Consider the following 27,771-nt stretch of genomic DNA (forward strand, 5'->3'; position numbering starts at 1 on the left):
CTCCTTCCAAGAAGATTCTCTTTACACTGATTAAAATGAAATCTATTATTTTACTTTGTGCCTTTGTGGCATTCACATCAGCCTACGCAATCGATCCTCGTCAAGCCAACAAACCAAAAGCAACAACCGTGACACTCGCCTTCTCGGACATAAAGAGCAGCAATCCTCATACATTCCATGTCACTATTCCAGTCGACTCTAGGACACATCATGTTGGAGCAACGGCACCCTACCACGTTGCTAGTGAAGTCCAGCGAACCTCCGGTCAAGGGACGACATGCACTCTCCTCGATATCAACAACAACTCGATTACGATTCTTAGTGATGACAATCCATATCATGAAATGAAGAGATCGATGGTGACTGATTGTATTCAAGTCACCTGTAGCTGAAAGCAGTCGTGCAAGAGCTTTGCTTTGGAGGGGTTGGAATAACGGATTGACGAGTCGCGCTGGGTCATATCTCATACGCTGTTTTCAGGTGATTATTCGATATCTCTTCATATTTCCTCGACACAGGTTTTTGTCCCATATTTGAGAGGTTTTTCCTGCGTTTTTGTGCGAATGCAGAAGAAATATGAAGAGGCATTTGTTGCACATCTCCAATAAGATGGAGTTTATCCAGATCGTCGAGTTTAACGCGGAATCAAATGTTCAAACACTAGTCGACTCACATAAACAAGCAAAAAGGTTACCTTAAAGTATAATGATGTTACGTGCATGCTACCTGTCACCAAGCAATTGCGATACCGTATACCCCAGCATTCACCTGTTGAAAATCAAACGCCATGCCCTTTTCGGCCAAACAGAATCCCAGATCCAATAATGTATGCGAGCAACTCAACAAAAGGAAATCCAGCCACTTGACAATCATATATACAAGAGAAATACCATACTTCCTCCCAACAGATATAACACAAAGGAAATATCATGCCACCGCCGAAGGACGCTCGTCTTGGGCAGCGTAGATGCGGAACTGGATGAAAATGATAACATCTTCCGCCATCGTACCCAGGGATCCAATAAGCCATGGGAGGTTAGTGACAAAGTATTCTCGCTCGGTGGAGTGGCACAGGATCTACGTGAGCAGTTAGCAACTCGATCAAATGTGTCATGAGTCAATAGGAAGAACCTACCCCGGCACCGTAGGTTAGGTTGCCAAGAAGGGAGAGGATGAAGAACAAAAGAGACAGCCCTAAATACTATGAGTCAGATTGCCATCGTCAAAATCGAGTGTCAACATACCTTCGCAAGACTTTTCGGCATAGTTCTTATAGATCTGTGGCAATCTCGCACTACCACAACATCAGCATGCATCCTCGAAAATTTCACTTCGAATGCTAGTGACACTCACCCCAGATAGCAAATAGCGCTGACATAGCCCAACACCTGCCCACTAGCCGCTTCCCCATTATCACCGCTATCACCACGACTCTCCTGCGGCGCCGGCGCCCACATGCCAGTCTGCCAAGCGATAGTCCAGCCGGCCATACCAACAAGAAAGATGCCGAGAATACTAACACAGTTCTTAGCCCAAGCCTTGCGCCCATACTCGCTCTCCTCAACAATCTTCGCAAGCGGGTCTTCGGCCTGACTCTCCCGTCGCCCAGCAGCCTGATATCCGCGCAGCGAACCAGATGAGCGCCGACGACCTTGCGGGATCGGAAGACTGTCGCTGAATCGACGACCCAGGAGCGGGGTCGTGGGGTCGGGTGTCTCGGTGGACGAGCGTCGGCGGCGGTGGTTCTCGCGACGCGCATTACGCGCCTTGTAGTACAGGCATTGGGCGATGAGAACGCCGTCTGCAATGCAGAAATAGACTGCGATTGCGACGATGACTGGGACGAGGTGTGCTAGAAGTCCGCCGAGGAGGTTGGTTACGTCGCCGACGAACCAGACGAAGACGAAGAGGAGGGAGATTGCTTCCGCGTTGCTGTTGCGGTAGTTCTCGATGAGTTGCGGGACCTTTTCGCGTACATTAGCTTGATAGTCATTTCCAATTCACGAGCCCAATGTCCCACGCCTTCATTTTTTTCTTGCGCGAGGGCCCGCGACGTGGGTGGGTGTCATACCAGTAAGAAGATCCAGCAAGTCATCGAGACCGAGCCCAGCAGACCAGAGGCCGCCTCTCGGGGCGTAAGCGGAATCGCGTCTTCTGGAGCCATTCGGCTGAGTATTTGCGACAGTGGCATGGTGTGCGATGCCCCGATCGAGTGTTTGGTGAGGTTTGCTGGGGCGGCCGAGCTGAAAAAACTGCGATAAGGCTATGTATGACACAATCGATTTGGGCGGGTCCGTCGTTGCGGCGGGTCGGGCCAACTTCGGCGGAGCAAAACGCGGGTTAGCCTGGAGCAGTTTTCATGGGGCGCACCGCGCATTTAAATATACTCTGGCTGGCAAAAAGAGCATAGATAAGCAAAATGACCGACGACGTAGAAAAAAAATCAAACGCCATGTGGCTGACTCAGCTGTCACTGCTCGCGCACGGACACCTGCGTGCGACATCAGGCCCTTGTGACATCATCATACTTATACGCACTGTAGAGCTACAGGAAATTCAGACCACTTGACAGTAGGTATCATTCAACGATTGTCACTAACATGATATGTACGATTGCATCGGATGTCAAATAGCGAAGACGAACCCAAGCATCCATCGATTTGAGGAAAACATCTATATTTCCCACCAAAGGATCGAAACAAACACTGACATGGACAAGAGTAGAGGCATCAATGGCCTCATCCGACGAAATCTACCGCCTTAACTTCAATTCAGGCCAAATAAAACAAACATAGATGGTTCAAAAAGTCTGTACTGAGCAGAACGAAACTCGAAAAAGACCTCCTCTACCCGACTCTCTATCCTCCGAAAGCATTCTAGGGGATATGATCAAGATCCCGGCAAGGGCACCTTGGCAACCAACTCGGCCCTGCGCCGGCGCAGATCCTCACCGAGTCCCGCGTCAATAGCCGAGGAAATTTGCTCCGGTGTAAGGCCCAGCTCCCCGCGTCCACCTTCCTGTTCCTCCAATTTAGCCGCCGCCTCGAGAATCACACCCTGCGGGATATTCTCGTGCAGGTCTTTCTTCTCGCTGATTTTGACATTCTCCTTCTGGTCAGGCTTGCCCGCAGAAGCGGCGGGGGTGCGGAATCGCTTGAGAACAGTCTCAACCATCTTCGAGAACCAGAAGTAGTTCAGGAAGTTGAGGATCAGGTTGGACGTCACGTATGTCACGACCAGCCAAGTCGGGACGCCGGTGGCGGTGAAGTCCTTAAAGCGGGCGATTTCAGCATTCGCCCGAGCACAGGTCTCGTCGATGCACACACTGCCGGAATCGAGGCGGAAGACGTGCGCGTTCACGGTGGCCGGTGCTTGGAGCGGAGACGCCGCGGCGGACCAGGTCTGCTGCAGGGCGTACCACATATCCTTGTAGATCATAATGGAGTGCCAGGTTCCCCAAACAAGACGACAGCAGAAGAAGACCGACAGAAGGAGCATGCCGTTGTACCACTGGACGCGGCTGCCGGTCATGTTGACCTTGTCAAGGAACCAATGGATATTGAGGAAGGGGCTAGAGAGCTCGTAGAGAATGAACACCGGCGCATAGTAGTTCACAAACGGCCTCTGCAAATAATCCAGACATAAATAAGCCGGTGCTCTGGCAAAAGCGGGGCGGGGATGAGTATATTCGAACTTACAAAACCAAGACTGAACACCCAAAGCGCACTAGCAGCATGAAACAGCAGGCCAATACCAAACATATTCACATGGACGACGCTGACAATCAAGTCGTAGAGGAAGTACCCAACAGCCAACGCCTGGATCAAGCCACACGCACCGGTATAGCCGAAAACACGCTCACCCGTCGACATCTGCCCACGCTCGGTATCAACGAACATAATCCACAACGCGGCAACATTGATCAGAACGCTCTGCACCAACGACACGACATGGATATCCCAGTTGAGCTTGGTCCGAGCATTCAGCTTGTTGTAGTGAGTCGGGAAGAGGATCGGCGACAACCATGGCGACAGGAACGAGTGGATAAACTGGTAGAAGGCGAAGGCGAGGAAGACCTCATGGATATGATCGGCGAGGGTCGGGCTGTTGAGGCGGAGAGCGTAGGGTTCGACGAAGGTCCGTAGCCATGCCGGAGGGGGCCCGAGGGGGTCCAGCATCGTGCGATGCCGACGTCCAGCTTATCAACCGATGTGGGGAGAGCTCGGGTGGCCGGGGATGAAGTGGGTGGTGGGTAGTTAGGTAAGGGGGAAAAGGGAGACCCTCGGATAGACCATGAAGGTGTCGAGAGCACTGGCAGACCTCCTTTTTAGAGTCAGGAAGGCTCCATGCACGACGGGGAGGCACAAAAAAGCCAAGTGCAGCTCCGGAGCACGCGGCCTCGGTACGGCCTGAGGCATCCACATCCGTTGGGACGTCACCTGATCACCTGCCTATCGCGGCAGGTGACCACGGATTGGTCACAGGAGTATACTACGATCATACAAATGACTCAATACAACTGATCTCTACGGGTTTGGAATGTAATGAATAAAGCATAATCATGGGATTTGGTAAACATTGTACAGAAACGTGGAGGAATGTTCATTAATCCACACAAAGGAAAATCATACAGGGTCTTAACAATAATCTTAACTCAACAGTGGTGCTCAACAGTGGTATATGAAAAAAAAGACAGAGGAAACCCATACGCCAGAAAGTTGGAACCGAAAAATCAAAAAATCAAGTGGAGACTGTAGTCTCCGTGCCCAGGCCACTGTCGGTGGGTGGCTCCAGCATTTTCAAAACTTGCGCCTCCATCTCAGAAGCAGTCACTGAAACGTGCTTGTCCACGGCGTCTTGCATCTCATCATCATCAACATCCTCTGCTTCCTTGTGGTCGATGTTCGATTCTTCGTCATCGTCCCCGAGGGCAGTCTGAGCATCATCCGAGTCGGCGCCAGACTCAGAGGCTCTGTCGGATTGATCATGCTCCTCATCCACCTCATCAAGGTCACCACAAGCAATTGAGCTCGCAGCAACCTCAGTGTGACCATCCTCGGTGTGGCCATCCTCGGTACTCATACCGCTGGTTCGACGATCAGTCGAGGCCACACTCTCAGTAACACCGGTCACAATACTGTCGGTAACGGTACCAGCGTAGCTAGACTTGCGCTCCGTACCCACATAGCTGGTTCGACGCTCAGTTCCAGCGTCACTTTCGTGCTCGCTGCCGTGCTCATCCTCCTCGCGGAAGGGTTCGTTCTCCTTGTCTGCGACAGAGATTCGACCGGCCCAAGAAGACTTGCGTAGAGAAAAGTTGGACTTGACAGAGTGACTGCGCTTCAGGTTGGTGAGACCATTATTGCCACTAGCTTGGCGGTCCATCCCCCGATTGCCAGTAACATGACTCAAGCTGAGGATGCGGCGTTCCTTGCCAATGTTGGGCTGAACAGGCGCGGTTCCAGCATTCAGCTTATTGGACATACCGCGCTTCAGGGCCATGCCGACTCCGTTTCCGAGAAGGCTGCGAGCGTCCTTAGACTCTTTAGCTGTGCTGGCGACGCTAGTCATACTAGGACTGCGTGCTCCGGTGCGAGAGCTGCGGGCGCTGCGGTTTCGCTTGAGGTTCATGGCCTGGGTGCCAGTGGAACGGCTGAGCAAAACACTGCGGGCGTGGTCCAGAACACCCTCCAGAATACGCTTCTCAAGGGTTTCGGCACGCTCCTCTATCTGCTGGATCTCTTCGTGACGAATCTCAAGAGCAGTTTCAAGACCAGAAACTTCCTTGCTCAGCTTCGTGTTCTGCTTAGCCAGGTCTTCCTTCTCCGTCTGCAGGGTTTGGATCATCTTGAGTAGCGAGTCCTTCTCCTCATGTAGGCCGACGATTTCGGCTTCGACTTGCTCACGCTGGGCCACTCGTCGCTCAAGGGCAATTGCGGCATCCTCAGCCTCACGCCGCTTCCGTTCGGTATCTTCGGCAACGAGTGCAGACTGGGCGGCGAACATCTCGTTCATCTTGCGGGTGTTCTCCATGATGTCCTTGCGCATCTCGTCAAGCTTCATCATTTGAGTAACAGACTGCTCGTCGGTATTGGACGCGGGTCGGCTAAGTAGAGCATCCAACTTCTCGTGTAGCGAGCCATTGTCGTTGGCAGCATGGTCCAGAAGTCGATCCAGTTTTTCGTAGATCTCGTCCTTGGGGCCGGCACTTTGGTCGAGAGCCCGGTCGAGCTTCTCATGGAGTTGATTGTTCTGAGAGTGCTCCAAAAGCGTATTGAGGACGTCGTGCACCTTGCTGTTCTTGGCATGTTCGAGAATGTCGTTCAGCTTACCATGAACGGGATCATTCTCCAGATCACGGGTGGATTCCGGAGGAGGCAAGGCAGGAAGCATGGTTGGGATAGTATTTGGCAAAGCAGAAAGCTCCGTCCTGAAATCCTCGGCGGACTTTTGAGAGTGGTCGTAGTGTTGGCTCACAACAGTCAAGATCTCCTGAACAGTCTCGAGAATTAGAGGGTGGAATTCGAGAAGCTTGCTTTCAACACGCTCGGTAGCAGTAACGGCTCTCTCGTTTTCGGTCCGCGACTGCTCCTGGTGCGACTTGACTTCGTTGTGCATCTCCTCCATACGGGTGTAAGACTCGTCGACCTTGCCAAAGAGAGCCTTGGTGTCTTCGCCAATACGCTCACAAGTCTGGGTGACATTGTCGCCCATAGCACCAATAACCAATCTGATATCTTCCGCGAGGGACTTCGTGCTGGTCACGGCTTCGGCATGGGCCAGGTCACGCTCTTCAGTCTCGGAAAACTTGAAGTGGAGAGAATTGTGAGCCTCGTCGTACTTGGCCATTACCTCGCCAATCTTCTCGTCGAGCTTGGAGCCAAGCTCCACGATGATAGCAGCTCGAGTCTCATCGTGCTTAACCATGGCGGCGGCATCTCGCTCTTCCTTATCAAGTTTAATCGCCTCCTCCACACCATGGGCACGTTCGAACTCCCGGTTGATCAGATCCGTAAGCTCCTTGATGCTTTCGACAGTGCTGAAGTTCTCGGCCGAAATGGCAAGGCCTTCGAGAAGCTGCTTGAGCTCAGTAAGACCTTCACTGCTTCCATCAAGTTTGCTCTTCAATTCGTCACCGAGCTCCCCGACGACGTATTTGGCTTCGTCAATTTTCTCGGCCAAACCAGCGTGCTCAGTCTTACGGGCATCAAAACCTTGGGCAGTCAGGTCATTGTTGGCTTCCACCTTCTCGCGGAAGTCAGTGACAAGGGACTGCAGACCCTGGAGCTCTTCCTTGGTAGGAAGAGTCTCTGGGTCGGGAATCTTCAGCTCGTCGATCTGGGACTTGACTTCGAAAACCATAGCCTCGACAGTCTGGAGGTCGGACTTGAGGAGTTTGTCGGAATCGGCGTTTTCGCTCTCGTCCTTCTCTTCGTCCTCTTTGGTCTTGCCCTTAAGCTCGTCCAAAGCAATCCAGACATCCTTGATCAGGCCCTCCAGGGTGCCCATGTCGGACTTGGTAGGAGCCTCAGACTCCATGCGAGTAGACAATTCGGCAAGGGCATCCTTGGACTCGCGGATCATAGTCTCAAGTGTGCCAATGTGCTCGGAAGTGGCGATTTGGTCGGGGGCAGGGAAGCTAATCTCGTCGAGCTGCGTCTTCGTGTCCATAATGAGATGCTCAATGCCCTCAATGTCTTCCTTCTTGACCTGTCCTTCCTGAGCTTCGCGGCTAGCGCTCATATCGGCAATGACAACCTGAACCTCTTGAAGAGCAACAAGGACTTCATCAATGTGACATTTCTTGAGTGCATCCTCGGCAGGCTCAGGAGCGCGTGGTGTGGAGTCGATAGACTCAACCTTACCTTGAAGCTCCGTAATGAGAGTCTTCAGACCTTCAATATCAGTGCCCTGGTTGGGTGAATCAGCGAGCATAAGTTCTCCGCCCCGGGTGGTGCTGGCATGATCGGCTTCCTTCTGCTCCTTTTGAGACTGACGCAGAGAGTCAATGTCCACCTTGAGATCGGCAAGGCCATCTTTGATGGTGTCCAAGACTTCGGAGGTATCGAGTTCGGCAGGCTTTTCCAAGAGCTTCTTGAGATCATCCTTGATGGTGTCAATGCCGTCATTGAATGCATCGAGGAGCTCGCTAGTCGCAGACATCGTGCTTTCACCACCGTCCTTCTTGTTCAAAGCTTCTTCACGGATAACGTCAAGGTGCTCCCGGACGGCGGCGATGATCTCCTCCTTGTCAGAAGTAGACTCTGCGTGGACAAGACTGCTGTCCATACGCTCACGAAGATTCTCAAACTCCTCGCGAATACTGTTGACCACTTGATCATCACCACCCTTGGACTTCTGTTGCTCCGAGACCTCGCGAATCGCATCTAGGATCTCGTCCTTGTCACCAGCCGTGGTATCACGAACGACCATGTTGACAATTGTACTGCGCAGGTGTTCGAACTCCTTTTCCATGGCGTCCAATAGCTCTGGAGTGTCAGGGTTGCCGCGGGGCGCATTAGACAAAGAAGTATCGGTGATGGTCTTCTCCATGTCGGCTTGAAGAAGACGGAAGCCCTCCTTGACGGTGTCAATGATCTCATGCTTACCGGCATCGTCTTGGGCAGCAGCAACGTAGGTCCCAATCTCATTTCGAACAACATCGAGTCCATCCTTGATTGCGTCCAGGACTTGCTCAGTGTCTTTGCCGTTCGCTGCAGAGTACTGCTTGAACTCCTCCTTCATGCCGTCAACCACGTCCTGAAGTCGGTCCATCACTTGATCGCCGGCGTTCAAGTTCGCAGATGTGTTGACTTCATGCAGACCAGCAGTAATCGCTTCCATCAGGTCGTCCTTGTTCAACTCGATCTCTCGGGTCATGGTATTAGAGTTCTCCATGCCCTCGAGGACAGCATTGAAGACATCTTCGCGAGTGATGCCCGGCGAGACATTGGTGCTGAGGGCTGACTTGTCGGCTTCACTAGAGTTGTGAAGGCCCTCAGCAATTGCCTCCAAGATCTCTTCACGTGATAGTGACGGCGAAATGTTGGCAACAGTAGTGTCGTGGTCCTTACGTGAAAGCTCGATTCCATCGGCAATAGCACTCATGATTTCTTCGCGAGAAATACTTGGCTGCTGGACGGCGGAACTGAGGGCCGATTGCTGTGCGTCGAAAGCATCGTTCACAGCATTGATCACATCTCCCCTAGAGATGCGCGGCTCCTCCAAATCCTTCGCCGCAGTAAAGTGGGCCTCGAGACCGTCAGACACTGCGCTCACGATTTCATCTCGCCCAAGTCCAGAATCAAATGACTCTTTGCTAATCATGCTCTGGGTGGCCATTGATCCAGTCAAGGCATTGAGGATCTCATCGCGGAGGTTATCCAGATGTTCCATGTGCTCCTCATTGACGCCTCGAGAGGTGGACTTTTCGGCTGTGTGGTTGGCGAAAGCGTTGAGAATTTCATCGCGGATGTTGTTGAGATGATTGAGATGATCCTCGTTCAGGCCTTCGGAAGCAGGCTTATCAGCTGCGTGCATTGCGATGGCACCAAGGATTTCCTCCTTCACCGAGTTGGAATGATTGACATGATCTTCATCCAATCCGCGAGGAGCAGAGCTTTCGGCGGCATGCATAGCAACGGCGTGGAGGATTTCATCTTTGATGGAGTTGAAATGGTTGATGTGTTCCTCGTCAAGACTGCGGGCAGCAGGCTTCTCGGCTGCATGCATGGCAAAGGCGTGGAGGATTTCGTCCTTGATCGAGTTGAAATAGTTGTATTGATCCTCATCAAATCCACGAGAAGTAGGCTTTTCAGCAGCATGCGAGGCAATCGCACTCAGGATCTCCTCTTTCATGGAGTTGAGCTGGTTGGCATGGTCCTCGTCTAGTCCTCGGGAGGTCGGCTCGGGCTTTTCAAGGCATTCGCGGATAGTAAGGATTATTTCATCCCTGGTGATAGTGGGAGGTTGCTCCACAGGCGGAGGAGTGAAGTTTTGCATGCCGGTCTGGACAGCTTGAAGAACCTGGTCGTAGGTCACAGATTCCTGATGCCGAGGTTGGTAATCCTTCAGGCCTTCGGACAGGCAATCCAGGATCTCATCACGCTCAAGGCCGAAGTTCTGAAGCTCAATCTCGGGCTTGTAGGTTTCCCAAGCTTCGCGCACCGTTTCCAGAATGTCCTCCTTCTCCATGCCATTACCTCGGGGCTCATCCTGAGGCTGGGGCAGCTCAAGCTCGTCGAGAGCTCTCTTGACAACTGAATAAATCGAGGCGAGGCTCATGGTAGATTGGAAATCGGAAAGCGCAGAGGAGTGTTGACGACTTTCTTCGATGGTAGCAGCCAGCTGCTCCTCGAGCGTCTTGAGACTTTCATTGACAATAGACGAGATCTCTTCGGCGGTGGGAGGGTCGGGCTTCTCCTGGCCCTCAATAGCTCGAGTCGATTCGATTCCCTCCAGTTTCCTGGCAAGGTCCCGTCCCATACCCAAAACCTCCCCGCGCAACTCGCGAACCAAGGATTTGACGCCGTTAGTCATACCACCTCCTTCGATGACACTGTTCTTGACGCTTTTCAAAATGGCCATCATGTCCTCATCGGCAGACAAAGGCTGATCGGCATTGTCGCCTTTCGACAAATTCAATGCCTGAACGGTGGCAGTCTGATTAATCGAGCCGGCGAACAAAGATCGACTACCTTCAGCGTTGGGGTTGCCCGCTGGCACGTTGTTGAGAGCCTGCATGGACCGCACGAGAGCCCTGCTCGAGGGATCCTCCTTGACGATGTTCAAGATTTCTTCAAGCATGTTGGTGATCTTTTGATCAGCGTCCCTGTCGGAAGCTGTTGCGGCTGGTCGGGTCTTGATTTCATCGACAAGCTCCAAAAGCCTCTCCTCACCTTCCTTAGTGGCCATTTCACGAAGTACCTTTTCGAGTAGAGCGATGCTGGCAGAACCGTCGGAGATAGGCGCAGGCGAACCACAAAAATCTCGATCGTAGCCGCCAAACGGATTAGGGCTCGGCATCCGCGGCACGGAGTAGCTTCTCTTTGAATTGGGAGAACTATCAAGCTCACTTTGGTTAATGCCTTCACGAGGCTTCAAAAAAGCTTTAAGATCAGACCTTAGGCCATCATTATCCAACAATTTTGATGTAAGACTCGAAGACAGCTCTTTCAGGCTCTTCCTGATATCTTCGTCTCGGGCATTGGTGGCAGCCTTGAGGCTCACAAGGTCGGTGGCGTTATCCTTACTGCGACGGCTTAGATTGGACATTTCGCGTTGCAAATTGCTGGCGATCTCGGTGAGGCTCTGGATCTGGGTTTCGATAGAGCCCATGGTCGGGCCACAACTTGGGGTTGGTTCCGCTTCAGGCGTATGAGCTGACGCAGTGAGCATCTTGGGAGGTTTCGAGGGAGATGGAGGATCATTTTCGGCGGGTAGCTGCATATTTTGGAGTGCAAGCATGGTGGCGGATGGAGGAGTGTTTTCTCCCAGGATGGGTTTGGAGAGGTAACGGTTTGAAATGTAGCTAGGAAATTCCCGCTCGGCAGGACGGTTCGGAGGCGAGCCAGCAGACTTGGTAGGGTCTTGTTGCTTCTGGGTGGGACCGACGATTGTTGCGCGTAGAGGGCGTTCGGGGGATCGGTTCTCGAGATAATTGAGGAACTCAGATCGCGCGTCTCCCTTCTTCTCGCCCGCAGGTAGGGACTGCATGCGCTTGTGATAGTGACCCTTCACCAGCTGTCGCTCGGGAGAAGAGGGTTTGGAGGGCATGGGATTCGTTGTGTAGGAGCTGGGAGCATTCTCGCTCGGCTTATCGGTGAACTTGGCCGCGACAGCTTGGATGTTCGGCGAAACGTTGGACTTCGTGTTAGGGCTCATGGAGCGTGGGTTCAAGGGCAACGGCGGAGGAGCACGCTCGGGGTCGGAACTGTCCCACCTGTGTTTGCGACGCTTTAGCATGTGTTTCCAGTCGTTCATGGTGGATGGGTTCGGGGATCGGCATCAACACAGATAAACAAAACGTACATTGGAACAGCAAGTCGGCCAGACTCAGCGTGAGATCCTGAATGCCGAACGAGTTCCCGATCACGGGAGGAAGTGTCCCGTTCTTGGGACGGCATGATGTGTTGTTGTCGGTGCAGAGGAGTTGGGATGTCTTAGTGAGGTATTGACAATCACCCCGAAGCGGGAATGTAAATTCGAAGAATGTGCAGGTTTAAAGCAAGGTCGTCAAAGGCATAACAACTCCAGAGGAGGATTCGCTGAAAAAAAAAACAGTTGCAAAAGACGGTGTGAAAGCATCAATCACCGGGAGATCAACTTGATAAGAGGAAAACAGGTGGAGAGCGGAGGAGGACCACTACGCGGCCAACACATCCTCGGTGGGCCCATAGCAACGGGGCAGGTGCGACCGTCGCTATGTAAACAAACTGTCATCGGAGGCGGTGACGCAGCCGTCGGGCACCCAGGCACTCAGGCACTCAGGCACTCAGGCACTCAGACACTCAGACATAAATCAGGTGATCTAGACTCGGAGCTCTCCTCCCGAGGCTAGGCCCAACGGAGTAACTATCTCGAAAAAGGCTAGTGTCCGTAAGTCGGTAAGACAGCCAATCAGTGGGCAGCACACAAATCGGCCTTGCCCTGAACCCTCTGCCCGCCCAAGCGAAAAAACGAACACTTCGATCTTGACTGTTCCGTACTCGACAAACCACCCGCCAACCTCGCCGCCAACCGGGACCTTCACAATGAAGTGTACGTATCCAGCATGTCCGCTCCGTCTCTCCGATCCCATACTGACGAAAATGTCGCAACAGTCATGAAAGTCGGCCGTGTGGCCATCATCACCCGTGGCCGTTACGCCGGTAAGAAGGTACGACAAATCGCCCATTCCCCCGAATTGCGCACGAATCAAAGAAATGGAAAGAAATTCGCAATGGCGTTTTAAAAGAGAAGGAATTGAATGGCGTCTTGGTTTTTGTTATCCGCGGACGAATTTCAATGGAGGGACTCGAATTGAAGATTTGGATCAAAGTGCTGACCAGCGCCTCTTTCTCGACATTACAGGTCGTCATTGTCCAGCCTCAGGACTCTGGCTCCAAGGCCCACCCCTTCTCCTTCGCCATCGTCGCCGGTGTCGAGCGCTACCCCTTGAAGGTCACCCGTCGCATGGGTAGCAAGCTTGTCGCTCGCCGCTCCCGCATCAAGCCCTTCATCAAGGTTGTCAACTACAACCACCTGATGCCCACCCGTTACACCCTTGAGCTTGAGGGCCTGAAGAACGTCATCTCTCAGGACACCTTCAAGGAGGTTTCCCAGCGCGAGGAGGCCAAGAAGACCGTCAAGAAGGCCCTTGAGGACCGCTACACCTCCGGCAAGAACCGCTGGTTCTTCACTCCTCTGCGTACGTTCCGCCCGCAAAGCTACCACCATGCTCGAATTGCATTGCTGGACCAATTTACTGACTGTCTACTAGGTTTCTAAACGGTTACTGCGGCGTTATGTTTTGAGCGCGGTCTAGGTGAAGGTGGGGAAAAAAGCATCGAGCACATTCGGTCCCTGCATGGGGATGGGAAGACATATACCATAGCTGGAAACAGAATCGGGAATGTATCGGTGAACTCCAGTTTTGAACGAAGGAGGCGTCCTACAAAATTGGCGCCTGCCTGAATGAAATGGAAAATATGAACAATTCTTTTTTCAGATTATCTGTCTTCGCATTCCTGCATGCATTTGCAACTTTCTTGACAACACAGCACGCAGCGCATTATCTCCACATACGCCGTCCCTCCCACGCGCCTCTTGTCAACGTCAAAATCCTACGTCAATATGCACGCTCGCTATCATTGCCGACCTGACGTTCCAACCATCAGGCAGGTTCTTTCTTCCCCTTGGCCTCCTCTACGCTACCCTGAGTCCCCGCGGTATGGTTTACGCTGTGTCCACGATAAGACTTGGGGTCTGAGCTGGGGTCTGGGATCGGCCGTGCGAGTTACGTCAACTTGCTGACCTGCTCGAACGCCTCGAGATCACATGTACGCTTCCGCGCCAGGTCAAATTTAGAGTAAAGCGTAGGCATGACCTGTGGCTTTCCAAAGCCCATGTGATCGGAATCTTATCTCAACTTCATCGCGTTGACGAGTATTTCTGACAAGTTTCATATCCTCAATTTCGCATGTGAGCGCTCCAGCAAGACCCCAAGAGGACCATCATGAGCTTCCGCGGTTGACGGCAGGGCTGTACATCTGCAGCCGATATTCCCTCTGGCCCCGAGAGGCCGCAGGATCCCGCCACTGACACCTGTCCCGCGCTCCAATGTTAATAGCTAATAATTTGGGAATAGGGTCTACCCCGTCTCTCTAAGCTTCCAGCAGGTAATTTTCTTTATCGCTGCCTAGGTTTGAACGCAGAAAAAGAATTGAGATATTATTCATTTGAAGCATGCGAGGTGGCGCGACTTGCCACACCTCCAGCTGCATCGAGAAACGATTGTCCAGGACAGGGTTCGCGATCTTCTTGCAAATCGGATCAGAAGCCCCGGTGGCTCAAGAGCCGGAGAATATTTACGTACAAGAAAAGGCACAAAGTACTAAAGTATCACAGGTCAACGGGGAGAGGGCAATCTCGGACTCGGTCTGGTATAGTTCTCGGCTCAGCGTTCAGCCCACACGGGACGATCTACAAGCTTAAGCCAACGGGATTATCACCAGATCGGCAAAGATGTTACCATTCTGTCGTCTAGCCGACAAGCCAACGCCCAGACAAAGAAACACAAACGAGAAGGGCTCCTTTAGAGAAGCTCCGGGAAGCTTAGGCTCATTTCTGAGACAAGGGCATATTCTCCGACGCAAGCCCGCAAGCCAGCATCAGCGGTAGCAATGGCACATGCACATGCATTGCACAAGGGCGTCTAAATCCAGTAGCTCCGATTTATGCGATGGTACCACAAACACCGACACATCCCACTTTCACGTCTCTCGCACCACCCATCCATAGACCAACGAAGGCGTGGATCAGAAACGTTCCCCGGCGGGTTGCCCTCAACGGTTTCAACTGCGGCATGATCCAATCGCCGAGGATCGGATGGTTTCAGCGACGAATCATCTGGAGTACCAGTCGCACGCCGGCGCACAAACGGGGGGCCGATCGCGAACCCGGCCAGAACCTTGAAGGGTGTTTCGCAAAGCCGCATACCTGCACGTCCAGAGGTTTATTTTCCCCCATCCCGCGTGCTATACTCTTTGTCGGGTGGGATCTACGCGGATTAGGGAGAAGAGGAGGACGGGGGGCTAGCGATGGGGGAAACGGGATGGAAATGATGGGGGTGAATGAGGGGGGGGCAGGATGCGCGCTGGACCGGAAGACGGAGTACATCCATTAGCATGCTAGAAGGACGTTTGCTTGCGAAGCGACGCTCAGACCAAAGTGGATACGGGTACAAGTGTGCAGGCGAGGCTGGATCTGGCGGAAACAATGAGCAAGTCTACTCCGGGCTGCAGGTGTCACGGTCGAGTAGACGCCAGTTATGAAGCTAAGGCATGCGGGCTCTGGGCATGTCGGGTCCTTGGCCGATAAGAGGGTCGTCGATGTTCTCGCCCCAAGCCCAGCTTCACCACTTGCCCTGGTCCAGGCAAGGTGGGGGTTTCCGTCGTGCAACAAGGTTTGGATTACGGCACGTCGAGATCGCAGTTGTAGCTTTCCTCGGGTCATTGCTCGTCCGCGGGGTTCATTGGGGGAATCTCACGGTCGAGAGTTCCTTCGGAGGACCCTAAGGTCGGTCGTAGATACGATCAGTGAGGCTGTTCCCGCGAGTACCTTTGGTGGAGCCCACCGAATGCGTCGACGTTGGACCCGCAATCACATGTGAAAACAGGACCTTATCAAAACCAAGCCTGCTCGAAGCAGGCTAATGCAATGGTGCTGGGAGCGGCAATTGCGCAACGAACGGTGGTTTCTTGGTTTGGGGGGAGGCGGGAGGGAGGCGAGTATTTGTGGCAGTCGCGGGCTGAACTGCTTGTAGCCGGGAAGTCAAAACTGCCATGGCGTCAGGGCAAGCTGCACCAGAGCGGTCGGATCGGCCTGCTACAGCAGGGGAAACAGGGAGAAAAAATAAAATTCAAATAAAAAATAGAAAAAGATAAAACACGCAATGGGGGCAAAGCCCGGGATACGCAGTGCACAGATGATGCGATTGCGCTGGGGCCTCGAAGCCTGCTATCTCATAATGAGCGATCACATGTGAAAATCTATATACAACCCACCACTGCACACCTTACACCTCTTATATTTTTTTTTCTTCTACTCTGCTTCCCGCCCCTCTCTCTCTCTCTCTCTCTGTCTGTCACACATCCGTTTCCTCTCCCTCTTCATGCCCCACGCCAACTCAGACACCATGGGTGAACCGGTCGTCAACGGCGAGAAGGTCCATTCTCAATTCCTCGACGTATGCAGCCACCCTCCTCTTCATTCAGCGCCCTGCTCTGCGCCACCCTCCGTCACGATGTTTGCTAACTATTCCCTGCCTTGACAGCACCTCACCTCCTACCCTGTCGTCTCCGACTCTATTGCTCTCTTCAAGGGCAACCCCTACGGCGCCAAGTCCATCGAATACGCCGACCAAGGCTACACCCGTCTCGCCAAGCCCGTCCTGCCCTACTTCTCGATGCCCTATAGCTATGTCGCGCCCTACCTGGCCCATGCCGATAGCCTGGGTGACAAGGGCCTGAGCCAGATCGATTCGCGCTTCCCTATTGTCCGCGAAGATACTCAGAAGATCCGCGGCACCATTTACAACACCGCCGGCTACCCGGTGCGCTTTGCAGGTGACGTCAAGCACCATGTCTTCGACATCTACGGCTCGGAATACAAGAAGTGCGGCGGTGATGGAATCTTTGCCTCTGGAAAGGCTGTCATTACCACCAGCCTGGTGCTCTCGCAGGAGTCACTGGCTTGGGTCAGCACTTGGCTCCAGACGGCGAAGGAAGACGCCAAGGAAGTCGTGAACGAGAAGACCAACAAGCACTGATTAGACTCTTTTCTCTTTTATGGCTTTTTTTTTTTCCTTTTTCTTTTTCTTTTTTTGGTGCAGCTTTTTCCTTTGTGGGGGTTTCCTAGAGAAAAATAATACCTTTGCGTCATGTTATTTTTATCGTGGTTTGGAGAGGTGGAGGGGTACCTGTCCGTTTGCTCCAGATATGTTTCTTGCTTTGTCCAGCGTGATTTTGTGAAGATCGTCTCAACAGACCAATCCAGCGAACAATGACACTTCAGCGTCTCCAAAAACAATATTCAAACTTGAAACTAAGCCTTTCGAAGATATTTTGCATATGAGAAAGTCGAAGAACGAAATTACCGATCATCTCTTACTCCCCAAGACTCAGATAAGAGCAAAGCACGGACCATCACCCGATGCGGTAGGATCGCAGTCAATCGTCGCGTCAAGTCCAACGCGTCTTTCAAACACCAACAACCACCCTACATCACACACCCTCAAAATGCCTTTGGTGCGTAAACGACGAGCGGTAAGCCCATATCCTGGTAAATTTCAAACGCAACCACTTTGACGAAATGACCAACAAATCCACAGGCCGAGCCCGCCAACTCTGATAATGCAGCTCCCGAATCCAGCACAAACCGCCGACAAAGACCGCGCGGAGAAGACTCTTCTGAAGGAGAAATGACCGACAGCGATGGTGGCGCGGGTGCGCCATCCAGCCTCGACGCCATGGTGAAGAAGATGGTCCGATTCGCCCTTGCGAGCGAGTACTCGCGTCTTCCGATCCGTCGTTCCGATATCAGCGCCAAGGTACTAGGCGAGCAGGGAACACGTCAGTTCAAGACCGTTTTCGAGCAGGCCCAGCGCGAATTGAAGAGTAAATTTGGAATGGAGATGTGTGAGCTGCCGGCTCGAGAGAAGACGACGATTTCACAGCGGCGGGGTGAGTCCCCCTCCCCGACAGATTTCTCCAGGAAGAGAATTCAATACCGAATGATTTAACGGCTAACAATTGCAAATTCAAACAGCCGCTCAAAAGATCGAAAAGCAATCGAGCTCGAATAAATCCTGGATCTTGATCACCACCCTCCCCCGCGCTTACCAAACCCCCGCCATCCTCCCACCAGCAAAGGCACCCTCCTCGGGCGTCGAGAGTACCTACACAGCTCTATACACATTCATAATCGCCCTAATAATTCTAAACGGCGGCGCCCTCGCCGAACCAAAACTCGACCGCTACCTAACCCGCATGAACGCAGACCAACACACCCCCATCGACCGAACAGACAAACTCCTCCAGCGCCTCTGCAAAGAAGGCTACCTAGTCCGCACACGGGAGATGGACGGCGGCGAAGAACTGATCGAGTACATCGTGGGGCCGCGGGGTAAAATTGAAGTGGGGAGCAGGGGTGTGGCTGGGTTAGTGAGGGAGGTGTTTGGGTGGGGAGAGAGCAGGTCTGGAGATTATGGAGATGGGGCGGCGGGCCTCACGCAGGTCGAGCAGGAGGAAAAGGATATCTTTGAGGACCAATTGAAGCGGAGTCTTGGGATTCGAGACCGAGATGGCCGGGTCAGTGGGGAGGCTGTATCTGCACAACGCGAGGAGGAGGCTAGTGAGGGGCCTAGACGCTCTGGTCGGCCTTCTACTGCTGCTCGTCGGGAGGATTCTTCTTCTTCTTCTTCTTCCGAGGAGGAGGAGGAGGAGGGAGAGGAGGGGGAGGACGAGTCGGATTGATTGCCTGTTTACCTTGTGGGCTTTTGTAATATTGAGAGTGGAAGTGACAATGTGATACCCTGATTTAGCAGTATTGTATCTTCGTGACGGCAGTGCGTCTTTGACCTGCTTTGTCAAAACTTATCAACTCACCAGCGCGGACATCTACAGTACATCGATGAATGCTGGTAGGGTATTGTCGTCCCTCGACGTAAAGATTCGCCGTTATACACCAAGTCACATGACGTGGTTCTTCCGGCACGTGGCTGGGACCGCAACAGCCAACCTTGTAGTATACTACCAGAGCCCCATGCTGCGCCATGCTGTCTTCGTTAGTAGATTCAAGCATAAGAGACCTGCGCAGAACTTTTCTAGAAATCTTTACAATAGGCGGGCCACAACTGTAATTTGCTCCAATATTACGTTCTACTGATATTGATCTCACCTTTGACTCCAGAGATCATCTACTTGACCTGATGAAGACGATTCTACGAAGAGGTCTACCAATCTCCTCGTCTCCAAACACTTGCGGATCTCAACTACCATCAAGGCAATTGTCTACAGTATCATGTGTTGGACTTACTTGGCTTCTTTCATAGCTGGAGCACCCACTTCTTTTTGTCCCCTTATTTCTCGGTTATTCCAAATTCTCTGTCACCCCGCTCTCTCCCATCTTACTTTTCGGTCATGCTGACATCACGGAATCTGCTGTGGCAAAATAGGGAAGCAAGACCAAAAGACTGTCGCCGGGCGCAAAATTACTTTGTGAAATCGTGTTTCAACACCTCTCGAAACCTTTCTTTTCAACCGAAGAAATGGGGGTCCAAATGCCCAGTGTACGAGGAGGAGGTGCGGAAACTGCCACTTCCATTCTGTGTCCTTGTTCGTCGTGGATCATAGAGAAAATCTCACTTGCCATGGATTGCGGTATACAGATCCATTCGTCGCCATCTTGCTGTACAGAGTATAAGAGGTCGTCCTGGACGATGCATGGTAGGTCTTTCTGTATTCGGTTCAGTTCGGATATGACAACTGACCATTGTGTGTTTGACTTTAGCCGTCAAAAGGCGAGAGCGGAAATCGTCGCTCATCTCCATAGTGGACGTTAGAAATGCTGTGGTATGGAGTGCGTCCAGGTCATCGTCATACGTAGAAAAGATTTATGGCATTCACACACCAATTGTGAGAGACTATCTCGAAATCGAAGAATCCGAAGAGTCTGTGGGCTCCGCCTACAGAAAGGTCAAATGTGGACAAGGTGGCCAATACACTGGGGTCGTACGGGTCGACCTCTTCTGGAAAACCACCTCATGATGTGCTCGGATCCAACGGCGCTCTTGCAGACACTTGGTACGAGAAAGGAGAGAAGATCTGCACAGATTGCAAGGCAACCATTCCCTGTCCACAGATCGACCTGAGCATATCGAAACCTGTCCGGAAAAATAAGAGGACTTGCTACAAGTGTAAAACTTTCTTTTGGAAGAATAGATGACCACCTCAAAATCTGCGACAAATGGAGGTGTCCAAATTGTACTGCAACTGGCATCCCGATGTCACAAAAAGAACACCATGAAAAAAATTGCAAGATTTGGCTGTGTCGATTTTGCAAAGCCGAGGTGAAATTAGAAGGGCGAAGTAAGCAGATGCATTCGGCGTCTAACTGCAGGTATTGGAGATGTTCCGCCTGCAACACAAGAACTATCAGGAAGGATAAAGATGCACAGCACAAGTTTGCACCAGAACATTTCTCAGATGCGCTCTATATTGGACGATAGTGAGAAAAGACAGGTTTCAGAAGCATGTGTCTACATGCACCAAGGGCCAGTGTCATAAAAATGCAGGAAAGTTATGCAGCTCGAAGACCTCGCAGAGCACCGCAAAAACTGCACTTCCCACTCTTGTCCATTGTTTGTGAAAGCAAAGCAAACTGAAGAGGAGCTCTATTCAATCATGGAGAGGTTTGTCCTTTTCGGAGATGCCTTGGTTGTTTTGAGCTATTACTGCTCGAAAAACAATCCCCGAACGTCTCGAAAAATGCCCTTTCCGCCGGTGTTCTCGGTGTTGCTGCTCCCAGATCCCGAAGGTAAAATAGAGGAGCATATACAATCATGTTTTTGGTGTATATGGTGCAAGGACCCCAATGCTCACCGTGAAGCTTGGCACGAATGCACGCATTATAAATGCCCGCGATGCGAGTGTAAATGGCCCACGATGAATTCGAAGAACGCTTTTCAAATGCGATTCACATCCGTGCACAATATGTTCAAAGCAATTCCACGGGCTGGAAACTTTGAAAGCCCCCAAAGCTCGGTGTTACGATGGATTTCTTCGAGCAAGCCGCAACATGGCTTCGAGATTGCAAGTAATCACAAGCTCCCGGACTCTTTTCTCTGGTATCCAAGCATGAGAGGGTGGCAAAAAGCCATAACTGCCAGAAGTTGTCGCGAAGATCAGTGCGCTATGGCGGACACAACTTTTCCAACATCGCCAAATACAAAAAATAAAATAAAAATGAAAAAAAGAAAGAAGAAGAAGAAAATTCCTGAGAACAGTGTCATCATAGGAGTATTGTCGTTACCTCCTCGATACTCTTGGAGAAAAAGCAGGTTTCCAATTTTGTTTGACAGACGCAAGAGGACGCGCTGTGGTCGAAGCAATGGCAATTGATCATGAGTTGCCAAGCCAAGAACTTTTCCAGAGAGTAGAGGACGTCTTTTGGAGAAAAAAGGATTCCAGAAGAAACCAAATAGCGGTATGGATAGTCTAGGGTATGAACGCCAGCATGCTTGACAAAATCTATGGTCCTATGAACTATGCGAGCGAAAAAGCGAAGAAGGGTTAACTCACATGGCGACAAGTCGCCGAAAAAATCGAGGACCACACGAAGGTTTGTTATAAACACAGTTGCAAGAAAGATATCATGTTCATGCTAACAGTATTAGATGAACGGACGCATTGAAGGATTCTTCGAAGGGGTCCAAACTACGGGGACTACAACTGTCCACGGCTGGGCTTACAATCGGTTGAGAAATCTCATCTGTTACCTCCAGTACCTGGATGGGCCGAACGGCCGTACACTTGATGGGCAACTGACCCTCGCCGCTTGGATATTCCCGTTCAGACCGGCTGTTTGAGACTTGGCAATCTCTACAAATCCATTTTCACCCAAAATCAGTGACTGGTCAGAAGATGGCAATTTGTAAGCGCCGATGTCTAGATGACGGTTCAATTGATCAAATTCTACAAATCGAACTGAGACACAGGACGACGACAACGAGATAGAATCCTTGGAGGAGCCCAGTGAGGCAGCCGACAACAACGGTGACGACCTCGAGGGATCGGGAGATGCTGAGGGGTCTTCTGACAGACTGCAAGAAAGCCTGTTACCCGAGGACGAGAGCGGACGCGTGGATGAGCCCTCCAAGAGGTAGAAAACACCTCTCACGACCGCCCTGACGACTCTGCCTCCAGGTACAAACGCCACTAGAGGACCAAGCCCTAGTCTACTAAGTATGTTCCTGGAGTCACGGAGCTTCCGGGTCAGTCGGGTTGATCGCGTTTATGCCTGTCCGCATCCGAGCAAGAACGATGATCGGAGAAATCGTGATTTTCGATACGCATTTATCAGATACCCTAGATTCATAGCTGACGAGAAGAAATTGACATGTAGATGATTGATTTCGTGCGAATGTCCCAGAGTAGAGATAGGGGAGACAAGAACATTTGGCTACTCGAATGCTTCAAAATTGTATATTGTTGTAATGGAAGGCTTATTGTAGTTGCCGTCACCACAATGATACTGATAAGGTGAAGGGATGAATCGATAAGGGCACAACCAGTCACGTGATACATGCAATCAACTAGAAGTCTTGAACTCCGGATACGGAAAGTAGACTCGGAAGGCACAAATAGGCTACGTATTCAATTTACTCGTGGAAAAATGTCTACAAACTTTGTGAGTCAGGAATCTGCGTGTAGCATTTTTGAAACTACTCGTGATAGTCTAGCTCCATCCATAAGCGTTTTTGTAAGAAAAATCATCACGGCATCTCTGCATCATGAAGTCGCTTATTTCTTGCCGGCCTTCTGGGCGGCCTTGGTGACCTTACCGGCACCACCGGCGCTCTTGTCGACACTCTTGATGACACTTTCAAAAATGTTAGTTTATTTGATCGATAAAAGGGAGAAGAGAAATGGGAGGAAGAAACTTACCCGACGGCGACGGTCTGGCGCATGTCACGGACGGCGAAACGACCGAGAGGGGGGTACTCGGTGAACGGCTCAACGCACATGGGCTTGGAAGGAATCATCTTGACGATGGCGGCATCACCGGACTTGATGAACTTGGGCGAGTCCTCAACGGACTTACCAGTACGGCGATCGATCTTCTCAAGCAGCTCGGAGAACTTGCAGGCAATGTGGGCAGTGTGGCAGTCCAGAACGGGAGCGTAACCAGCGCCGACCTGACCGGGGTGGTTCAGGACGATGACCTGGGCGTTGAAGGAAGCGCAGCCAGCAGGGGGGTCGTTCTTGGAGTCACCGGCAACGTTACCACGGCGGACCTCCTTGACGGAGACGTTCTTGACGTTGAAGCCGACGTTGTCACCGGGGAGACCCTCCTTGAGCTGCTGGTGGTGCATCTCAACGGACTTGACCTCAGTGGTCACGTTGGCGGGGGCGAAGGTGACGACCATGCCGGGAACGATCTTACCGGTCTCGACACGGCCGACGGGAACTGTGCCAATACCGGAGATCTTGTAGACATCCTGGAGGGGCAGACGGAGGGGCTTGTTGGCGGGACGAACAGGGGGCTCAATGGCGTCGATGGCCTCAAGGAGGGTCTTGCCAGTAACCTTGCCGGCCTTGGTCTCCTTCTCCCAACCCTTGTACCAGGGGCAGTTGGTGGAGGCCTCAAGCATGTTGTCACCGTTGAAACCGGAGATGGGGACGAAGGGGACACCCTTGGGGTTGTAGCCGACCTTCTTGATGAAGTTGGAGGTCTCCTTGACAATCTCGTTGTAACGGTCCTCGGCCCACTTGCAGGTATCCATCTTGTTCAGGGCGACGATGAGCTGGCGGACACCGAGGGTGAAGGCAAGCAGAGCGTGCTCACGGGTCTGGCCATCCTTGGAGATACCAGCCTCGAACTCACCAGTGCCGGAGGCGATGATGAGAATAGCGCAATCAGCCTGGGAGGTACCAGTGATCATGTTCTTGATGAAGTCACGGTGACCGGGGGCATCAATGACAGTGACCTCATACTTGGAGGTCTGGAACTTCCAGAGGGCAATGTCGATGGTGATACCACGCTCACGCTCGGCCTTGAGCTTGTCAAGAACCCAGGCGTACTTGAAGGAACCCTTACCGAGCTCAGCGGCTTCCTGTGATGACGTATTAGCATGATGTCTTTGTTGTCCTGCCTTCCCCATCGGGGTGTGGTGGATGAAAAGGGGAAGAGAGTCTCCCATACCTTCTCGAACTTCTCGATGGTACGCTGGTCGATACCACCGCACTTGTAGATCAGGTGACCGGTGGTGGTCGACTTGCCGGAATCGACGTGGCCGATAACGACGATGTTGATGTGAGTCTTGTCCTCCTTACTGTAGAGCAGTTGTCAGCGATCGGGTGTCTTCGATGGGAGAATAAGGGATGGCAGCGACGACGTACCCCATGGTGAAGGTTGTGGTCTTGTAGTTCTTTGGAAGATACTAGAAGGATCCTTTTTGATAATGCACAGATACTACAGCGCGTGTAGAGGTACTGTGCAGAAGAAGGTTAGAGGATGGAAGAGGAAAAAGAGGAAGAGGATGGGGGGAGGGAAGATATACGTACTGATGCGGACGGGGAGGGAAGAAAAAAATCTGTGGGAGGGGGGAGGAGGGGAAATCCTTATATGGAGGGGCAAGCGAGGGAGAGGCGAAGTGGGCTGGGTTAGCCCTTCGCCTGTACTACACATTATTGGCTGCATGAGCTCCGGTGGGGCAGGCGCGGCGGGACACCTGAGAAAAATCTGCTGGTGGGCTGTTTAGCGTTGTATCAGTACCTACCCTACTCCCTAATTACTATGTAAGAGCATGTATATCTACCTACCAATTTCGTTCCCTGGTTCTCGCCCACCAGGCTCCACTCCGTGCGAATTTTTCATCGCGGCTTCCTTCCAGCCCACCACTGGGCAGCAACGCAGTCGTCGGGCCCTGGAATGGGAATGGTTTGCATTGTTTTTTTTATTGCTCTTTTTTTTTTTTGGTCAGCCTCTGACTGGCGAAGGTCGGTCCATCCGGGCCTCAAATCGGGCCCAATGTGGTGTGCTATCACCGACTGCCCCTCCGCGGGGCAGTGAGGCAGTCACCGCCAACTGAGAGACCCACCGCTCACTTCAAACATGTCATGCAGAGGCATTTTTTTGGCCACGCCGACGTCTAGCGCTCATTTCAAAATCATGCTACGATAATGATATGAATGGCTGGAGAATTCAACGAGCAAGCGCAGGACGGCCCGAGTCCAAACACTAGGCCAAGTTCTATAGCCATTGGCCCTACGCAAACTGTATGAGGTTGGGCGGATGTCCCGTGGTTGCAGCGAACCCAATTTTTTTTTCTGCCCAGCAACTCGCCGATCTGCTCTTGGGTCGTTGACGTCGATCAAATCCGGGTATCTCATCCACACTGTAGCCGCTAGAATCATCGTGTACAGGTGTACTTGTGCACCAAACGCCAGGTTTCCAACGCAAGAGAAAATAAAAAATCACATGCGCCATTTCTCATATGAAACAATCCCCAAACACCCTTCTCTCCTCCCATGTGACCAACGCAAACCGAGATCTTGTTTATCAGTTCTCTCTCCACCGGGCACCACAGTCGCAGCACTGCGTACAGCTGTCAGATAATGCGAGGCCCGCGTGGACGTAAGGGGGCAAGCACATACCTTCAAGAACGTAGTCATCGGCTCGTCTGCACTGCGGATCTGCAGCTGGAAGAAGTATGCACGGTCCCCGTTGCAGTTCTCCGCAGGGCATTGCGCTGGGAAGAGAAAAACAGTCAGTAGCTGCCCAGCCCCAGCCCACATCCAGCCTCAGACCAAGTCGGGAGGCTGGACCTTGATATGGACAGGGTATGGGGGATTGCCATTACTTACTGGCAACACTGTCGGCATTAGCAAATTCCTCCTTGCCGCCAAAAACGTCCTCCACCTCCTTCTGCTTCATCTCGGTCGTCTCGAAGATGGTCTGGCGCACGATCGGCTGCTCGTAGGGACAGGTACGGCACTCGAAGCGGTTGATCCCCATCGGGTGCTGGGTGGTGGGCTCCGCGCGAGAGACGGTCAGCGCGTTGCTGCAATTTGGGCAGACTAGAAATGAGGCTGTCAGCTTGCGATGGAATCTCTGGAAGGCCGGGACACTGAGGGGATGACGAACAGACGAGCGGCATGGCAGCGGTCGCAACCTGGATGCAGTCGATGACTGAATTGCGTTGCAAAGAATAGAGACAGCGGAAGTAAAAGAAAAAGCGCCGACAAACGCCTGCCGGCTCAACGCTGGTGAATTCGCAGGACAACCAAATCTCCAACGCGGCGCAAAGCTACATAGGCGCGCGGCTAAATTTAGACGGCGGGGATCCCGAGTCACATGACCAGACATGTGGGATGTCCCTGGGCCCGGGGAGCAGCATCTACACTGCCACGCTACTACTGCTCGGTCCGAAGATCCAATTTCTCTGCTTGTATATACCTTTTCACTCTCTCCTTGAAAGGAAATTCCACTTCATCCGACCCCACCTCCTGCTGTTTCGCCTCGTGCCTCTTTACGTTTCAGATCGACTAGTGCCGTGTCCCTGTTACCGCGCAACTTGAACCGCGACAACCCGCATTCCAGCCCTCAAATTACGAAATATCTTGCAATATGGCCGACGAGGAGGTAAGACCTGATTGTTACAGACTTCCTGCAATACCTCTTGTTCCGTCGCTAACGTGCTGTTCTCTTAGGGTGCCTCTCCACGCGAGCTGGTCGTTGAAGCCTGCCGCCGAGACCAACCACACCTCTTGGAACAAGTCCTCTCATCCATGGAGGAGAAGTCAAACGAAGAAGTTGCATCATTCTTCAACTCGGTGACAGACGCACTGGGAAACCACGCATTGCACATTTGCGCCATGTACGGAAGCTGTACGTTCACCGCCTCTTGCGAAAAACAGCATACCAACAGCAACCCCCAATCCATTCCGGAACTAACAATCACCCGTCACAGACGACGTCATGGATTCCCTCTTCGATATCCAGTTCTTCGAATGCGACCCCCTGACCCGGGTTGACAAAGACACACCGCTGCATGTCGCAGTGCGATACGCCAACGACAAAGATAAAGAGTTGGGAACCGAGATGGTCAAGATGATGTGCGAGGCCGGTTGCGACCCCCGCGTACGGAATAAGCATAATCAGAAGCCGGTTGAGCTGGTCTACGATAATACCGAGATCAAACAGGCTCTGCAGCAGGCGGAGTATGTCATGGCTGAGGGGCTGCAAAATGAAGGCGGGGACTCGGAACATGACAGTGCCAGTGATAGCGAATAAATGACCGTATATATTTGTCTCGTCTACTTTATTCTTGCTTGTTATGCCGATTCCCGAGGCCGAGGACTTTGAGATTTCAGCGCTGGCCGTTTTTTGAGCATATGAGTACCGATTTAGACGCAACGGCCGTGTGCTCTTGTTTTACAATGCTATTATGACTATCGATTCGAGTTGTTTTCCTATCGATCCTTATCGTATGACGAATAGACGAAAATAAAATCATCAGATTAACTTTGTTGATGTTGAGATGCGGTCGTGGAGAAAATGGACAGGGGGTGCTCGGACACATTGATCAAAATATACATCAGCGCTTATCAGCGACCCACCAATGTCTGCTTGGTTTCAAATCATGCGTATTCCACAAAGTATGGTCATATATGGACTAAAATCTCCCATAATCTAACATTTGATCAAAAATGCGCTGGAGTAGAGCTTCCATGTCTTCAACATATAGAACCAGTCACGTGGATGGTAGCGCTTCAGACATTCTAAGCG

General features: G+C 52.1%; 9 protein-coding genes across 9 annotated transcripts; 4 read left to right on the forward strand and 5 right to left on the reverse strand.

The window, feature by feature from the left end:
* Positions 1-927: 927 nt before the first annotated feature.
* On the reverse strand, positions 928-2,164 carry N7532_010118 (PQ-loop repeat-containing protein; the record flags this gene model as incomplete). The annotated part of the gene is made up of 5 exons (XM_056622609.1): positions 928-1,077; positions 1,136-1,194; positions 1,245-1,294; positions 1,354-1,964; positions 2,072-2,164. The coding sequence occupies 5 exons, from the start codon at positions 2,162-2,164 to the stop codon at positions 928-930; spliced, it is 963 nt and encodes a 320-aa protein (XP_056470025.1).
* A 725-nt stretch (positions 2,165-2,889) lies between these two features.
* N7532_010119 (TLC domain-containing protein) lies at positions 2,890-4,178 on the reverse strand (the record flags this gene model as incomplete). The annotated part of the gene is made up of 2 exons (XM_056622610.1): positions 2,890-3,624; positions 3,699-4,178. The coding sequence occupies 2 exons, from the start codon at positions 4,176-4,178 to the stop codon at positions 2,890-2,892; spliced, it is 1,215 nt and encodes a 404-aa protein (XP_056470026.1).
* A 562-nt stretch (positions 4,179-4,740) lies between these two features.
* N7532_010120 (uncharacterized protein) lies at positions 4,741-12,125 on the reverse strand (the record flags this gene model as incomplete). Its single annotated transcript, XM_056622611.1, has 2 exons — positions 4,741-11,941; positions 12,031-12,125. 2 exons carry the CDS (start codon positions 12,123-12,125, stop codon positions 4,741-4,743), a joined length of 7,296 nt encoding a protein of 2,431 aa, XP_056470027.1.
* A 627-nt stretch (positions 12,126-12,752) lies between these two features.
* On the forward strand, positions 12,753-13,488 carry N7532_010121 (60S ribosomal protein eL27; the record flags this gene model as incomplete). Its single annotated transcript, XM_056622612.1, has 4 exons — positions 12,753-12,759; positions 12,822-12,877; positions 13,072-13,408; positions 13,481-13,488. 4 exons carry the CDS (start codon positions 12,753-12,755, stop codon positions 13,486-13,488), a joined length of 408 nt encoding a protein of 135 aa, XP_056470028.1.
* A 2,908-nt stretch (positions 13,489-16,396) lies between these two features.
* On the forward strand, positions 16,397-17,029 carry N7532_010122 (putative pathogenesis associated protein Cap20; the record flags this gene model as incomplete). Its single annotated transcript, XM_056622613.1, has 2 exons — positions 16,397-16,447; positions 16,535-17,029. 2 exons carry the CDS (start codon positions 16,397-16,399, stop codon positions 17,027-17,029), a joined length of 546 nt encoding a protein of 181 aa, XP_056470029.1.
* Positions 17,030-17,498: 469 nt separating this feature from the next.
* On the forward strand, positions 17,499-18,734 carry N7532_010123 (MAGE domain-containing protein; the record flags this gene model as incomplete). Its single annotated transcript, XM_056622614.1, has 3 exons — positions 17,499-17,525; positions 17,591-17,942; positions 18,028-18,734. The coding sequence occupies 3 exons, from the start codon at positions 17,499-17,501 to the stop codon at positions 18,732-18,734; spliced, it is 1,086 nt and encodes a 361-aa protein (XP_056470030.1).
* A 4,187-nt stretch (positions 18,735-22,921) lies between these two features.
* N7532_010124 (translation elongation factor EF-1 alpha) lies at positions 22,922-24,385 on the reverse strand (the record flags this gene model as incomplete). The annotated part of the gene is made up of 3 exons (XM_056622615.1): positions 22,922-24,094; positions 24,184-24,313; positions 24,381-24,385. The coding sequence occupies 3 exons, from the start codon at positions 24,383-24,385 to the stop codon at positions 22,922-22,924; spliced, it is 1,308 nt and encodes a 435-aa protein (XP_056470031.1).
* A 1,157-nt stretch (positions 24,386-25,542) lies between these two features.
* N7532_010125 (DNA-directed RNA polymerase III core subunit RPC11) lies at positions 25,543-26,140 on the reverse strand (the record flags this gene model as incomplete). Its single annotated transcript, XM_056622616.1, has 4 exons — positions 25,543-25,578; positions 25,638-25,732; positions 25,848-26,094; positions 26,132-26,140. The coding sequence occupies 4 exons, from the start codon at positions 26,138-26,140 to the stop codon at positions 25,543-25,545; spliced, it is 387 nt and encodes a 128-aa protein (XP_056470032.1).
* Positions 26,141-26,610: 470 nt separating this feature from the next.
* On the forward strand, positions 26,611-27,276 carry N7532_010126 (ankyrin repeat-containing protein ANK1; the record flags this gene model as incomplete). Its single annotated transcript, XM_056622617.1, has 3 exons — positions 26,611-26,625; positions 26,694-26,871; positions 26,954-27,276. 3 exons carry the CDS (start codon positions 26,611-26,613, stop codon positions 27,274-27,276), a joined length of 516 nt encoding a protein of 171 aa, XP_056470033.1.
* Between the last annotated feature and the right edge of the window lie 495 nt (positions 27,277-27,771).

This window comes from Penicillium argentinense (assembly GCF_028826775.1).
Source record: "Penicillium argentinense strain IBT 30761 chromosome Unknown utg000010l_segment0_segment0, whole genome shotgun sequence".
NCBI classification, from domain to species: Eukaryota; Fungi; Ascomycota; class Eurotiomycetes; order Eurotiales; family Aspergillaceae; genus Penicillium; species Penicillium argentinense.